Below are 14,759 nucleotides of genomic sequence, written 5' to 3'. Positions count from 1 at the left end.
ATCAATTTATTTTCTTGATTTGAATTTTCAAAAGAAATATATAGTCTTAAATGGGTTCTAATTGAAATAATTATGCTTCTATTGGGAATTATGATAGGAGTATCAGTTACTATATGGCTCAAAAGAAAAATATCTACGAGAATACAACAACACATTGGACTTGAATACATTGGTCCTTTGGGATACTATCCCATCTAGGGGGGATATTTGGTTATTTAGTATTGGACCAGTGCTAGTAGGGAAACCTATTTTTTTAGGCTATTTAGTAATTCCCTTTGGTCACCACATTATTTTAATTGATCTTAGTATAGGCGATTCTTTTTCTGGATTGCAATTTCAAGTATTGCTCCCCTTGGACTGCTTATAGCAAGATATGCATCCAATAATAAATATTCTTTTTTAGGTTGTCTCCGAGTTGCTATTCAAGCTATTAGTTACAAAATTCCCTTAGCTTTATGTGTGTTATCTATATCTCTATGTGTGGTTCATTGGAATATAAGATTCATTTTTCCCTTTTTTAGTTATAGTTATAAAAAGAGGGAAAAATAGAAGTTAATGGGATGAATATTCCAATCAAAAAACTAGATAGTCATATGGGTGAGGTCAAACAGTTTACAAATCTTGTAGTAAGATGATTAAGTCCCATTCCCATTGCAAAAGAGTGAAAACATGCACAATCAATGAAAATTGTGTGCCCTAGTTCATATATTAGTCATTGGGCCCAATAGTGGGGAGGCAAAGTATAAAAGTATGAAGTTACCATCATTATATAGTAAAAATCAAGCAAAGTTAGATGGTGAGAAACACCAAGATATAAAAAATATTAGTGAAAGAAAAAACTAATATCTTATCTAGACCAAAGATATTTCCATAAAAATGGTATAACAATAACGACTTGACATAGGTAGGGATGATTAAGTAGTACTTCCCCAGAACCCTGATCTACAATATGTTTCTATCTACTTAAAAAACTACCTATCAGATCATACATTAATGATAAAATTGAATTTTATTTTCTATATTAGAAATAGCACCTAAAGCTACACAAGTTGTCTCCAAAAGACATGGATACAAATAGAGACTTTTGTATTTTTTTAGACTACAAAGGTGACACCCAGATTTGAACTGGGGATTGAGGATTTGTAGTCCCCTACCTTACCACTTGGCTATGTCGCCATCCCCATATCTAGTTTATCCCAAGGGAAAAAGATATTTTTCTTTATTTATCATAGAGGATATGTAAGGTATTTCATGTATTCTTGTTTATCACTCAGATATGCCATATAACCAATTTATAGTCCCTAGGTCTAATAGGGGATTTAGACTTTTCCAATAGAATGAAGAGGGATTGGTTTTCAATTATCTTATTGAAATGGAACCTATAATCTATTAATATTAGTTTGGGATTTAAGTTCCTACCATTAGTATAGAATAGGAATTTAGAGTACCCAATTGTATGTCAATAACTAGAGAATTTACAACTATAGGAATATTTACATCATATATCATTTAATATTAATAAAAGAAAATGGCTTTTTTTTTTTTATAGTGAACAAAACATGTCAATTTTTTGACAAATTTATTCATCTAGATTAATGGTTAATACAATATCAAAATATAAAATTTACTATAGAAATATAGGATAGCAAACATTCAATGCGATTAGAAGAAAATAAAGGAATATTTACAATTCCCCAATTTGGTAAAATACAACTTGAAGGATTTTTTCATTTTATCAATCAAGGTTTAATAGAAGAAATCAATAACTTTCAAAAATTGAATGCTCAAATAAAAATATAAAAAATATTCTTTTTGGTTTTGAATATAAACTAATAGAACCTTTCATTAAAGAGAGAGATGTTGTATACATGTCTTTTACATATAACTGACAATTATATGTACCAACAAGATTGATTAAGAAAACTAAGAATATCTTGGAGATATTCCTTTGATGAATTCTAAAGGAACTTTTGTAATAAATGGAAATTATAGAGTCATAGTCAATCAAATAGTAAGAAGCCTCGTTATTTATTACACATAAGTCATGGTTGTGCTTTTTTACTTCCATAGGGTGGAAATATAATAAAATTTTATTTTTTACTCTTTTTACAGAAAAAGAAATACCAATAAATATTATTAATCATTTGGTATCAATCCTAGGCAATATTAGGCAAAATTGGAATCACAATTTGAATATTTTGTGGGCACTTTATCATCAATTTTAGAAAGTTCTAATGTTTGAATTTAGAGATAGAATTGATCAAATCATCACAATATTGAATGATCAAGTTCTCATAATATTAAATAATCAAATTCTCCCTATATTAAATAATCAAATTCTCTCGATATTGAATGATCAAATTCTCCCTATATTCAATCTTATGTTATCCCACTGGAATATTGACAAAATATTGCAAGAAACAAACGATGAATTATTTAGACAAGTACTTTGGGGAAAGGATCTATCAATATCATTTGATATATGGAAATATATACATAATGTTTGGGAATATGATATTTTTCTTTATATCTTCATTGGGTTTTTCTTTTATATTTCCTCCATAATTCCTTTTTGTTGATTAAGTTTTATAGGAACTTTTATCGCATCAAAGTTTTGCAGTATAATTCCTACTGCTTTGAGAGAGTAGGAGAAATGATTAGATCTTATAAAAGGCTTATAAATTTTTCTAATTTAAATTGGTATGGTTCTTGGCTTACATTTTTGGACTATATTGAGCTAGACTCAGATACTAATGATATAGGATTATTGCTACTATTGAAAATTTGGTATGTCAACATACACTAGATTTACCAAGTTACAACATTTTGAGTATGTTTACCAAGTGACTATAGTAATTAGTTTTATCAGACATCTAAGGGATCCGTGGATATGTTTTTGTGGTAACTGAGTCACCTCCCCACCCACTCAGTTGCTCTATCTAAATTTCCAACAGTTTTCCTCCTCCTTAAAAACTTTTAAACTTGAAAACTAGGTGGATATCATTTGCCTACCTAATATAGTTAGGAATCTAGATTGATAAAAAAAAATGTCACATTGAAACAAAATTTTAGACTAAATTTTCTATGTGAGAAACAAAACTCAAATGTACATTGTGAATAATATTATTTATAACATTTTTATTAAGCATGAATTTTTTTCCAGTTACTTGTCTAGTATCAAACAAAACTTAATTAGTTTTTTAAACTTTGCATTAAGAAATTTTCATCCATCATTAGTAGGAGCTTACTACCCTATAGCCCTTGTTGTGATATGTGTTCATGTTCATTAAAGAAAAATGTTTCTTTTTTGTTTTTCTTTACTTAATTTTTGTCCAATGTTTAAATCTTCAATATGAGCATTAGATTTTCTAGCATTTTTTGTCATGTTAACAATGTTGTTCATGTAATTTTCAATTATTGACAAATTTTAACCATTGCAAAAAAATAACGTCTAAGATAGTACATCTAATAAGGTTTACAATGTCAATATATTTTTCTCCATACTATGGTTGGAAGATTACAAAAAAATAATTTACAACATATCAAGTATTAATAATGTGTATTGATATTACTAAAGATGACACATGTATAGATCTCTTAAATGCATGGACCAAGAAACATAATCAATATGCATATGTTTCATTAGGGGTCTAAATATCATATGTACTATTACTCTACACCAATCAAGATAGAAATATAATATTAAAGAAACAATGTATACCATATTCACATTACCACCATTAGGATTTTACATATTTTTATATAATCAAGTCAATCTCTACACCACCTAGTCAATGCATAACAAGATTAAAACTATACTAAAATTCATCAATTAACATATACAACTCACATTTAAATTATAAAATTTTACTTTGCCTTATGTAATGAACTATCATATGAAGTTTAATCATATAATGAAGCAATAAGGGAAATAAAATAGTAACTTGCATAAAACATTGAAGCTAAAAACCTATATGACATTAGTTCTAGATGTAAAATATATAACATATTTAGTGAAAATTAAATAGAAACTCAACAAGAAAACAACACATCAAGTTATACAAGAGAAAAGAAATACATATATTTAAATTATACTTCTATAAAAGATAAATGAATACAAATTAGTTTTTTTAATTATGATTAAAAGTCACATTATAATATTATTTTCCAAACTATGAATAAGAAAATAATGACAATAATACTACTTATCTTACAACAAAATTCACCTTCATCATCGAAAAAAATAGTCATTATATCCTCTTGTTTTGTATCAAATCTAAGAGTGTCACAAATCACTATTATAATTTTCAATGCTATAAATTATATTATTTTCTTTCCATTTATTTGAAAGATCTATATTTTTATCATTTTCTAAAGATGGTCTTCAAATAATATCCTCATTTTCTTTCATTCTATAATTTTCAAAATCAATATAGAAACTAAATTAGTATTACAAGAAAAAATAAATAATAATGTAACTTGTCTCATTCCATTTGATAATTGTTAAAATAAAACTATAGAAGTCTACAATAATTTAATTTGGCAAGATTTTAAAATAATCTAATATTCACATAAGTTCATTCGTTCTTGAAGTATGCGAACTCCTACATACCTGTAAATATATCACATTGAATTTTTTTTAGTATTATCTTTTATTATTGAGACAAAATATATATAATATAAAATATGAAACAAACACATACCTTCCAAGCATCATAGTAGTGGCTTGTGGATTGGTCCCAGGACTATCCTTAAATATTGAATTGTCCACAACCCTTAGATTGTCAAGACCTTTCACATGAAATGTTTTGTCAATCACATAATCAAGTTCACACCCTCCATGGTAATGCCAATATGTCATTGCAGTATCTTTGCAATATTTTTCTAAAGCCTCATCTTGTAATTCTATTTCTGGCAATTTTGACCCTATGAAATGAAGCATTTTTGAGTTTCCATTACCACTAAATGTAAACTCTTGAATAGAGTTTGTCATGGTAAGATTTGAAAGTACCTTTACTGCAAGAATACATTTTTTCAAATCAAAAGGATGAGAAAAGTGGTTATATTTTACATAAGGGTTATCTTGGGGATTTTTACTTCTTAGTCGAAGCTCACCTCTTGATATTGGAAAAGCCACCTTGCTAAAAATGCCTCCTATATATTGATTTTCAATATTATTCTTTGGTTGAAAAAGGCTAACAGCTTCAATGACAACTTGGGAATTATCTATTATAGCCACTACTTGTACTTGTTCAAATCCAAGTGGTTCGGGAGACTCTAGAATAAGGTTTGTGCGTGGTGGATCTTGAATCCTTTTTCCTACTGAATTTAGGTCCAATAATACAGTGATATTTAATTCATTAAGTTGTTCTGAGGGTCCAATTCCACTTAACAAGAGAAGTTGGGGGCTACCTAAGCTTCCTGCACACAAAACTACTTCACTCCATTGGGATAATTTATTGACAAATACTTGATATTTGAAGTCATTATTGCTAGTTATAACCTCAACACCATTAGCCTTCAATATTCCTGCAACATTTTTTTTAATAGAAGATGCAATTAAAACTATAATTAAAACATTTTAATAATATGAATTTCATTTAACTATAAAAACTATAAATATAGATTATGAAAAAGACAAGAAAAATATATAAACATCAAAAGAATATTTTGACAATTATTTTACTAATGATATTTTCACCAATTTAGTGTATATAAGATGTAATAAAACAAAATTTATCAATAAAAATAATTTCTTCATCCATGAGAATTAAATTGATTTTTCTATATTATTATTGTTCTCCACTATAATAATATATAATTCTAATAAGAGAAACAAAGTACTTCTAGGAAATTTTATATGAAACTGATATTATGAAATTAAAATATAGCAATTTTGAACTATAAACATATATTTACACCAATCAAGACTCTACAATGTTAACAAGGAGTAACAAGTCATGGCGATGTGCATCCAAGAATCTTGAGTTTAATAGTTATATACATGTTAAATGATTAATGTTATGTACAACTATAATAGTAAATTTATTATATAAATTTATTCCTTATTAAATATTTTTATTATAATAAAACTAAATTGAAAATGAATATGATGCATAAGTGAAATAGTTAGAATTGTATACTACATTTGGGGTTAACTTTTTTCTCCATAAAATATTTTAGAGAAAAAATGTATTAATGTTATGAAAATTATAACACATGTCAATGATAAAACATGAAAAAACTTAATTCAAATTCTGATCTCACTAAATTGAGTTTTATATATGTTTAAATGTTTTTAATATTTTAATGTTAATTGAATGTTAGCATGGTTTAGGTTTCTAATGTGTTTGAAATGCCTTTGGGTTGTTAGTGCTAAATGGTCTGTACCTTAGTTTCTCTACTTGTATTATAAACCATATGGTTAGCAAAAAATGCATTATGAAATCATTAGAATACTGAAGAGCCACTTATATTCTCCTAAAATTGAATTACATGATTTTACATCTTATAAATTATGGTAAATTTATTTTTACTCTCTCCAAAGAACTTTTCTTTTTCTTTATCATGTATATATGCACATTATTTTGTTTATAACTTTTTTTATTTAAGGTAAATAAGGTTTTTAGAGGAGTTCAAAATAGTTTACAATAAAAAGTTTATAGTAACACTAGAAAGGGGTGTTTTTGGAGATCTTTCAAAATGCAACAAACCATTTATAAATTGAGTATGATCTTTAGGGTTAGAATGAATATGATTCTTTTGGGAAGAACCTTTCTTTAGGAAGTAAAATTACTTCCATCTTAACTAGCCTCTAAACTATTTGCATTATACTTCATATCATTGTTGCTATCAAAACTATCTCCTTCAACATTAGAGACCTTTTTTTACAAGTTGATGTTGTAAGGTTCTTGACTTTATTATTCATAACCTTGATCCCTCAAAAACTATCTAGCATAGAAGAGTGACACACTATGACTACAAAATCTAGTTCCATGTGTATAACAAGGATAGTATCATAAAATTTATTAATAATATCTTCATATTATAGGAATTCAATGATATCTTTGGCTAGTTCTCAAAGATAAATAACATCTTTGAAAGAGCTAAAATATAAAATGACTTAATTTATTGACTCAAATTTGATACATTTAGATATATACAAACTTGATACCGAATTGATACTAAATTATTTCACATTGATATGTGAATGACTTTATATGACCTTATTTTCCCTTACAAAAACTACTTACATGAATAACTTTCGAGCAACTATATATCTAACTTATTTATTTATTTAAAACAAACTTAGAAACTAATGTAATTAATTTAATAAATCTAACATTCCTCCCTTATTACATTAATCCAACATATCTAACATTCCAACTTATAAGAAACTAACCTAATTAATGTAATAAGTCCAACATTCCACCCTTATTACATTAATCCAATAGAAGTGAAACCCTTCACCAATATTATTCCTCTAGAAACTTTGGTGAAGGTCCTTTGCCAATCTTTGAAAGTAGATTTTCTCTCTGTAACTTTAGATTAAAAATCCTAATCCTAAGTTGCCCTCATATCCCAACTTCAAACTAAAAATCTTGAAGTTTTCATCATAATAAGATTCTTTCCATCTCCCTTACACAATGAGACATAGTTCCTCCAAAATTTCACATCTTCATGGAGTGTGCCTGATGTCTCTTCTAGTGCTATACATGAGATGCCTTCTCTCCAAAATTTGACATCTCCTCTAAGTGTCTCTAATGCCATAATTCAAATCCTGCCTCCCCCCCCCCCCCCAACCCCTCCCCCAACCCCCCACCTCCCCTACTCCATAGAAGGAAAATTACATAGCCAGGCCCCCTCTTTTCTTCAAGGATACAAACCTATTAAGTCCCATCTTCTCTTTAGGGATGAATCTACCAAGCCTCAACTTTATAGGGACACAAATAGTTGCTTCCCATGCAATAATCATCTTTGAGTGAGAAGCTAGCTCGAGATGATAAGAATCTTCCAACCTCCATTTTCTCTAGCCTCCTATTTTATTCACAAAAAATAGGGGTTGGTCATCCAAAACCCATTAAAAGAACTCTTCTTCCCATTGATCAACCCGCTCTGATACCAAATGAAATATATAAAACATAAAATGACTTAATTTATTGACTCGAATTTGAATCATTTGAATACATACAAACTTGATACTGAATTGATATTGAATTATTTCACATTGATATGTGAACAACTTTATATAACCTTATTTTCCTGTACAAAAACTACTTAGGGGAATAACTTTTGAGTAACTATATATCTAACTTATTTATTTAGTTAAATGAAACTTAGAAACTAACTTAATTAATGTAATAAATCTAACATTCCTTCCTTATTACATTTATCCAATAGATCTAAAATTATTGCTTATTAGAAACTAAACTAATTAATGTAAGAAGTCCAACAATCTTATGGTTATCCTTCTTACTCCTCTTAATTCTATTCTTGACTTCTACCTTGTCCAAGTTCATCTTATCAAGTCCTCTATTTTTCCATGAATAATGTTAGTTTTAGTAACCAATTAGAGAGTCTTAGCTTCTTTGACCCATGATGCTTGGACATCACAATAATATCTTATATTTTGACCTCATTCTACCCTAAAAAAACCTCCTCATTATTATAATGGTTATCCCTTTTTCTTCAACCAATGCCTAATCTTCTTGAGCATGTTGCAGATAACAATTGTCTTTGAGAACTTAACTTTATCTATTTTAACTTCCTTCTAGTCATCTTCTTCAACCTCAATCTCCCCCATATCCTCTTCCTCAAGAGAATATTTTCCTCCCCTTTGACTTCAAAATTATTCTTATATCTACTTTTATCAAATGCATGAGCAGTTTGTCCTCTTTATAGTTAAAGAATCCACCTCATCCCAAGTGAAGAACATATAACCACTCCTAATAGGGCATCTTTGTGGTGGGTTACATGGGAAAGGAGAGATCATCATCATAAAAAAATCAATTAATATTCATTTACAAATGATTTGTCCTTGGAGTCTATAGGCATGTTAGTATAATGGGCATTGATGAAACTTAATTCAATTGCTTGCAAAAAAAAAAATATTTTAGGGTTATCTAGGAGAGAAATGGTTTTAAAATGTTTCATAATAAGTATAATTAAGTTATCATGAATTATAGGGAGATTTATAGTTTAGCCCATTCCTTGATTCAACAAGAAAAATAAAAAGAAATATATGTTATGATAGTAGTAGTTCAAAAGAATGAAATGGTAGCTAAAAGCAGTAGTATTTAATGCTTAAATGTAAAATACCTTATAACCATTTTAAAAACCTTTTTTTAAAAAGACTTCATGGTTATTTTTTGTAGTACAAATTAGTGATTCTTTCAAGATTTATTATGCTACCCTTTTGAAATAAAAAAATTATGAATAGAAAAAGCTAAGGCTTCACATAAGATTTTCTTGCCCTTAGTAGAAATACTTATGATTTGATTTATTAGTTCTTAGGTAACATCTCATTCATGTGAGTTACATGGATATTCTTGTCTTTGTATCTATCCAAAAAATCTCTAGTAGTTTGATTGTCAATGCCCCAAAGACTCTACAAATATTGAATCTCTCTTCCATTTATCACACATGGATGGCTTACTACAATTTCTATCACAACATGTCTTGTTCAAAATAATGAATAGGATAAGCTCAAAATTAATGAGAATGGAAATATCATAAAGATACTTTACTCATTTCGCATGTATCAATCTTCACTTCTATGACCTCCTAAAATGAGAAAATTTCACAACTACACACTTTACAGAGGGATTCAGAAATGAATGCAAGGGGATTTTCAAAAGGTTCATCCAATTCGTTAGGATTATATGCATATTTTATGCACATAGAAATGTCACAGACTTTTCTGCCTCTCCCTATCTTTTTACAGGATGTATCTCCTACATATATGCACTCAACTCATCAACAAGGAAATATCACTTTGCAAATGGGATATTATCATATCCAAACCCTAATCCACTATGGAATAGTGTTAGAAGGTAAAGTCCACCACTATAACATAGAGGGGGAGTGAGTTAGTTATGCAACTATTATAACAATTATCATTCTTATTAATTTTTAACCATATGAAAAATAGAATCAACAACCATAACAATATACTCATACATAATAGCACAAGATATATTAACTAGGGAAGCCATTGATTAGAGGGAAAAATCCTATGGGGATGACAACCACAAAATGATGTACTAATACATAAATATTCCTTGTTAGAGGATGGACAATGTTATGAGTCAATAAAAGTATTCATTACATACCAGTCCATGTTAGTGGACTTTGAATCCCTATTAGGAGATTCCAACCCTGTTAGGAGTTGTCCCAACCCTGTTAGGAGTTATCCCAACCCTATTAGGAGTTGCACAAGATAGATGGACCCACTATCAAAATAGCTTTAGGGGAAAGATCACTAAACTAAATTTCCAAATAGTCTCTATATTATTTCTTGTAGAATAATTGAAATGAACTTTAGTTTTACTTCCTCTTCCTTTGTCTTGTCAGCCAAAATTCTACCCCTTCTGATCTTGATACCAGATCACAAACGTCACATCAACTAATCACTTATTTGAATTTACCAAATAATTTGATCTTTTTTGTACAATCCACTTGCATGATACACTTCCAAACAAGGAGAATATTCTTCCTTTATAACATATCCTCAAAACAATTCCTTGAGTCAACCTTTAGGATTTCCCAATTAATTATAATAGGGGCACATTAAGATAATTGATAATATTATAATTAAACAAAAATGTGGGCTCACAACCTTTATAATTTCTCACAAGTGTGATTCCAGAACTTGCACATTGATTGACTTCATCATCAAGAAATAAATTATCATTGTTTAACTTTGCATATCACGATTCTATCTCAGTAAAGAGATACAAATTAAAAATTAGAGAATTCTTATCAAGTACTCTATTTGCATACTACACTTTGGAAATCAAGCATGTCTTCTACATATCTTTGACTCTCTATATGCACACTTAGCCACATCATAAGGATATAGCGTAGACCATGTCCTTAACCATGCTTGACCTGACCATCAATTCTTTATCCTACAATGTCAAACTATATATCTCCTACTCTACCAATTTTCATAGAAATTCTACTATGTTAGCATCAATGACTAACATAGTCATGAATACAACATGTCAATCATGCTAAACAATCGCCACATGCTCTAGAAATTCTTTAGATACTCTCCCAAAGGAATACCATCAACATTCATGCAAACAATTATTTTAGACAAGGCCTTTAAGACTCATGATGAAAACAAGAATAAAGTTCTCAAATCTCCCTTCAATCCAAAAAATTCAACATAGAAATTAAACTAGGTTTAACATTTCTAGCCAAGTGCAAAAGCATAATAAAATTAGACCACAAAACATAACTTTTGCCTTGTAGAATCAAAGAGAAAAATGCCAAACACTTTGAAACTGGTTCTTGAGAAGCTAAAAGCCAACAACCTTTGTGAATTTCAGGAAACTCTCCAAGAGAAAAATTTAAAACTCTATGCCCTAGCCCTCATTTGTGAATTCCAAAATTGAAGGTTTTCGTCCCATCAAATTTGTATTTGGATGAAATCTAAATATCATGGGGCTCAATGAGATTTTCAATATTCATTATAGTAATGATTTTTTGTTGATAGGTTATTTCTAGGAGCTTTGCTCCTTGGAAATTTTGTTAAAACATGTTAGTTTTTAAATTTTTGTAATTTCTTTTCTGTTCACACAATTTCTAATTAGAGTATCTTTAAGAAATACTACACTTAAATTTCACTTTCTTTATTGCTCACGACAACAACAATGTTCTAGTTTTAGTTTAATACTTTTTGTTGGGTATCTACATTAAATTTGAATAGGTTTTCTCTCTTTTAAAAAACCTATATTGTTTGGAATTTTGGATTTCCAATCAATGGAAAAAAGATATTATTTGTCATTGTTTTGTTTAACATAGATGAATGCAAAATTTGCAATAGTGTAAAAAAGTTGAAATTTGTTAAAATGTTTTAATATTATTTATTGGTTTATTAAAATTCTTCTAATATTTAAACCTAAAATTAAACTTTCTAATAACACTTTAATTATAAAAAATATTTTTTTATAAATTTTATATTTAATTTTGATTAATTATTTTAATAACCATTATTTCTAATTATAAAATAATTATTTTTATTACAAATCGAATATACACAATAAAGTTTTTAATTGTGAGTATCTATATATTTAAAAGAATAATATTTAATTTTATAGTGATTGTTAAATTAGTTTCTTTCTTCAAATATTTTGTGTAATTAATTACTTAAATGTATTTTGAAATTTTCATAATAAGATGCACAACAATTTTAGGTGATGTTTAGGAAATCAGCACTAACTATTTTGTAAAAATGTTAAATTGATGTTATATTATGAATCAAGAATTCTTTGGGCTAACTTGTTACATGCCCAAAAGCATGCGACTACTAATTCCAATGTTATTTTTAAGAACTATTACTTTAGGCACAAATTTGTTACTCCCTACATCTATGACAGGGATCGATGTTTTCACCTTCTTATTCCTAACTAATGTATGCCTCCATAGTTGTGCATTTCCTTAAAAAAAATGATTTAAATGATAGTTATTATCAATTTATTGAAAAAATAAAATACACAACAATTTTGGGTGATGTTTAGGAAATCAACGCAGACTATTTTGTAAAAATGTTAAATTGATATTATGTTACGATTCAAAAATTCTTTGGGCTAACTTGTTACATGCCCAAATGCATGCAACTACTAATTGCAATGCTATTTTAAAAAACCATTACTTTAGGCACAAAATTATTACTCCCTACATCTATGATAGGGACCGATGTTTTCACCTTCTAATTCCCAATTAATGTGTGCCTCCATAGTTGTGTATTTCCTTAAAAAAAAACTTGATTTAAATGATGGTTCTTATCAATTTATTCATTAAATGTAATTTTTTAATATCGTATTTTATTCTAGTAGTCATTTTAATTTTATATTTCTAGAAAATATTTGTACATATGGGAGCATGTAGTTTGTAGGCTAATAAATATGCCATTTAATAGAGGATTCAAATGGTTTCCTATATGTGAATTTATTGTATTAAAACTCACATTAAAAATAATTATCGCTTAGACATCATTCTCCCCTCATTCATTCACAACAATCTACTCTTTTTTCTCATCATCCTCAGCTTGCATTTATTCCTTGCTAACAATTGTAAGAATTAGAAACCTCCTCATAACAAGCTCTGTGGAATATTTCACAAAATAATCAAGAGATGATAGAAAATGTCGATCCCTATTTCATTCTCTTTAACAACTTGAAGTGCCTTTCCAAATTAAGCAAAGAGAAGTGTCAGGATTCCAAAACAATGAAAGGGGATATCTTATGCTCTATAATTTTTTTATCAAGAAGTCTTTGATATGTTTGTTGGCTAAAGGGGAAAAAACATAGAATTAAATAACATAGATTTAAAATTGTTTAGACTATTTTATGAAGGGATCTTTCTTAAAAATAGGGCATGTGGTTGGTGAGAGTTTGAAGAAATATTTAAAGGTGAACAATTTTAGGAATTTTTAAAATTTGTTGTAATTTTCAAATTATAGCATCTAAATTTAAGGAATCTAATGCTCCCATTAATATCATTTTTAGAATATAAAATTATGATGATATTATTTTATTACTATCATAATTAAATCTTTAAAATAACTATTAAATTGTTGACATGAGGCAAAAATACTCCTAAGTTGCTATGGTTGAGTCCTGCTCCTCCCCATTTTTACCCATTCAAATTGGGAGGGCAAAAAATTTAGGGCTCCTTGTAAGAATGGATTCTAATTAAACCTTTAGCCCCTCACCCCCTTCCCCCACTTTTATTTATTTATCATGGAGCACCACCTCCACAAGAATAGAGCTCAATCTCCTCCAATTGGACCCCTACCTTAGAGTGCTCAATTTGATTCAACAATTCCATGTAAGTCACTACTATCATATATCCAATGGGTATAATGTACCTCACTTGTTGTAAGATAAAATATATATATTTGTATTCTATCAAGTCTCCCTTGAGTCCCTTGACTAGAAAATTGCTAGGCTTTGTTGAGAAACTCCCATCTTAGATCTTTAATGATTTTCTTGGTATCTCTATCAAATATGTGGTTAGATGATATCAAGGAGGTCTACAAGAAGTTGATAGAAGTGTCATTGCAATGTGAGTCTTCCATGTAAATTGAGGAGTATATTGGAGTAGAAGGTTTATTAAAGTGAAAGAGGCCTATGGAATTGTCTTATCCTAGTCTGAAGAATTTGTATGATAGTCATCTTGTAGTGAAGTTTACCTCTAGAAATTTTTGGAATAGGCATTGTAATTATCCAAGTAAGGGCACTGATCAAAGGAATCTTTTTTGTTTCGTTTAATATCTATTTATTTCGAAAAGCTACCTAAGAAAAGGTTTTTTTTTAATTTTAGCTCAAAAGTCCATTAAGGCGAAGCTAATGGAAAATGGTTCATTACTTGAGATCTAGCCTAGAATAAACAAGCTTTGACAATAGATTTGACTAATTTTTAAATTAATTTTCTATTTATTTAAGAAAATCTAATGTAATTCTTTTTATTGATTGTTATTTTATGCTTAGTATCTCTTTCAAATATTTCAAATAGATTTATGAAAATTC

General features: G+C 28.5%; 1 protein-coding gene across 1 annotated transcript in view; it reads right to left on the bottom strand.

Moving 5' to 3' along the window:
• Positions 1-4,560: 4,560 nt before the first annotated feature.
• Positions 4,561-14,759, bottom strand: part of LOC149547293 ((R)-mandelonitrile lyase-like) — a 28,940-nt gene continuing 18,741 nt past the window's right edge. Inside the window, exons 3-4 of the mRNA XM_089794727.1 lie at positions 4,704-5,529; positions 4,561-4,612 (exon numbers count right to left, since the gene is read on the bottom strand). Coding sequence (XP_089650853.1) covers positions 4,561-4,612; positions 4,704-5,529 — 878 coding nt within the window. The remainder of the gene's footprint in view (positions 4,613-4,703; positions 5,530-14,759) is intronic.

Source organism: Cupressus sempervirens, chromosome 7, assembly GCF_028749045.1.
Source record: "Cupressus sempervirens isolate cs-2001-9-10 chromosome 7, ASM2874904v1, whole genome shotgun sequence".
In the NCBI taxonomy this organism is placed as follows: Eukaryota; Viridiplantae; Streptophyta; class Pinopsida; order Cupressales; family Cupressaceae; genus Cupressus; species Cupressus sempervirens.
Note: the sequence above shows the minus strand (reverse complement) of the source record. Positions and strands in the feature narration are given on the sequence as shown.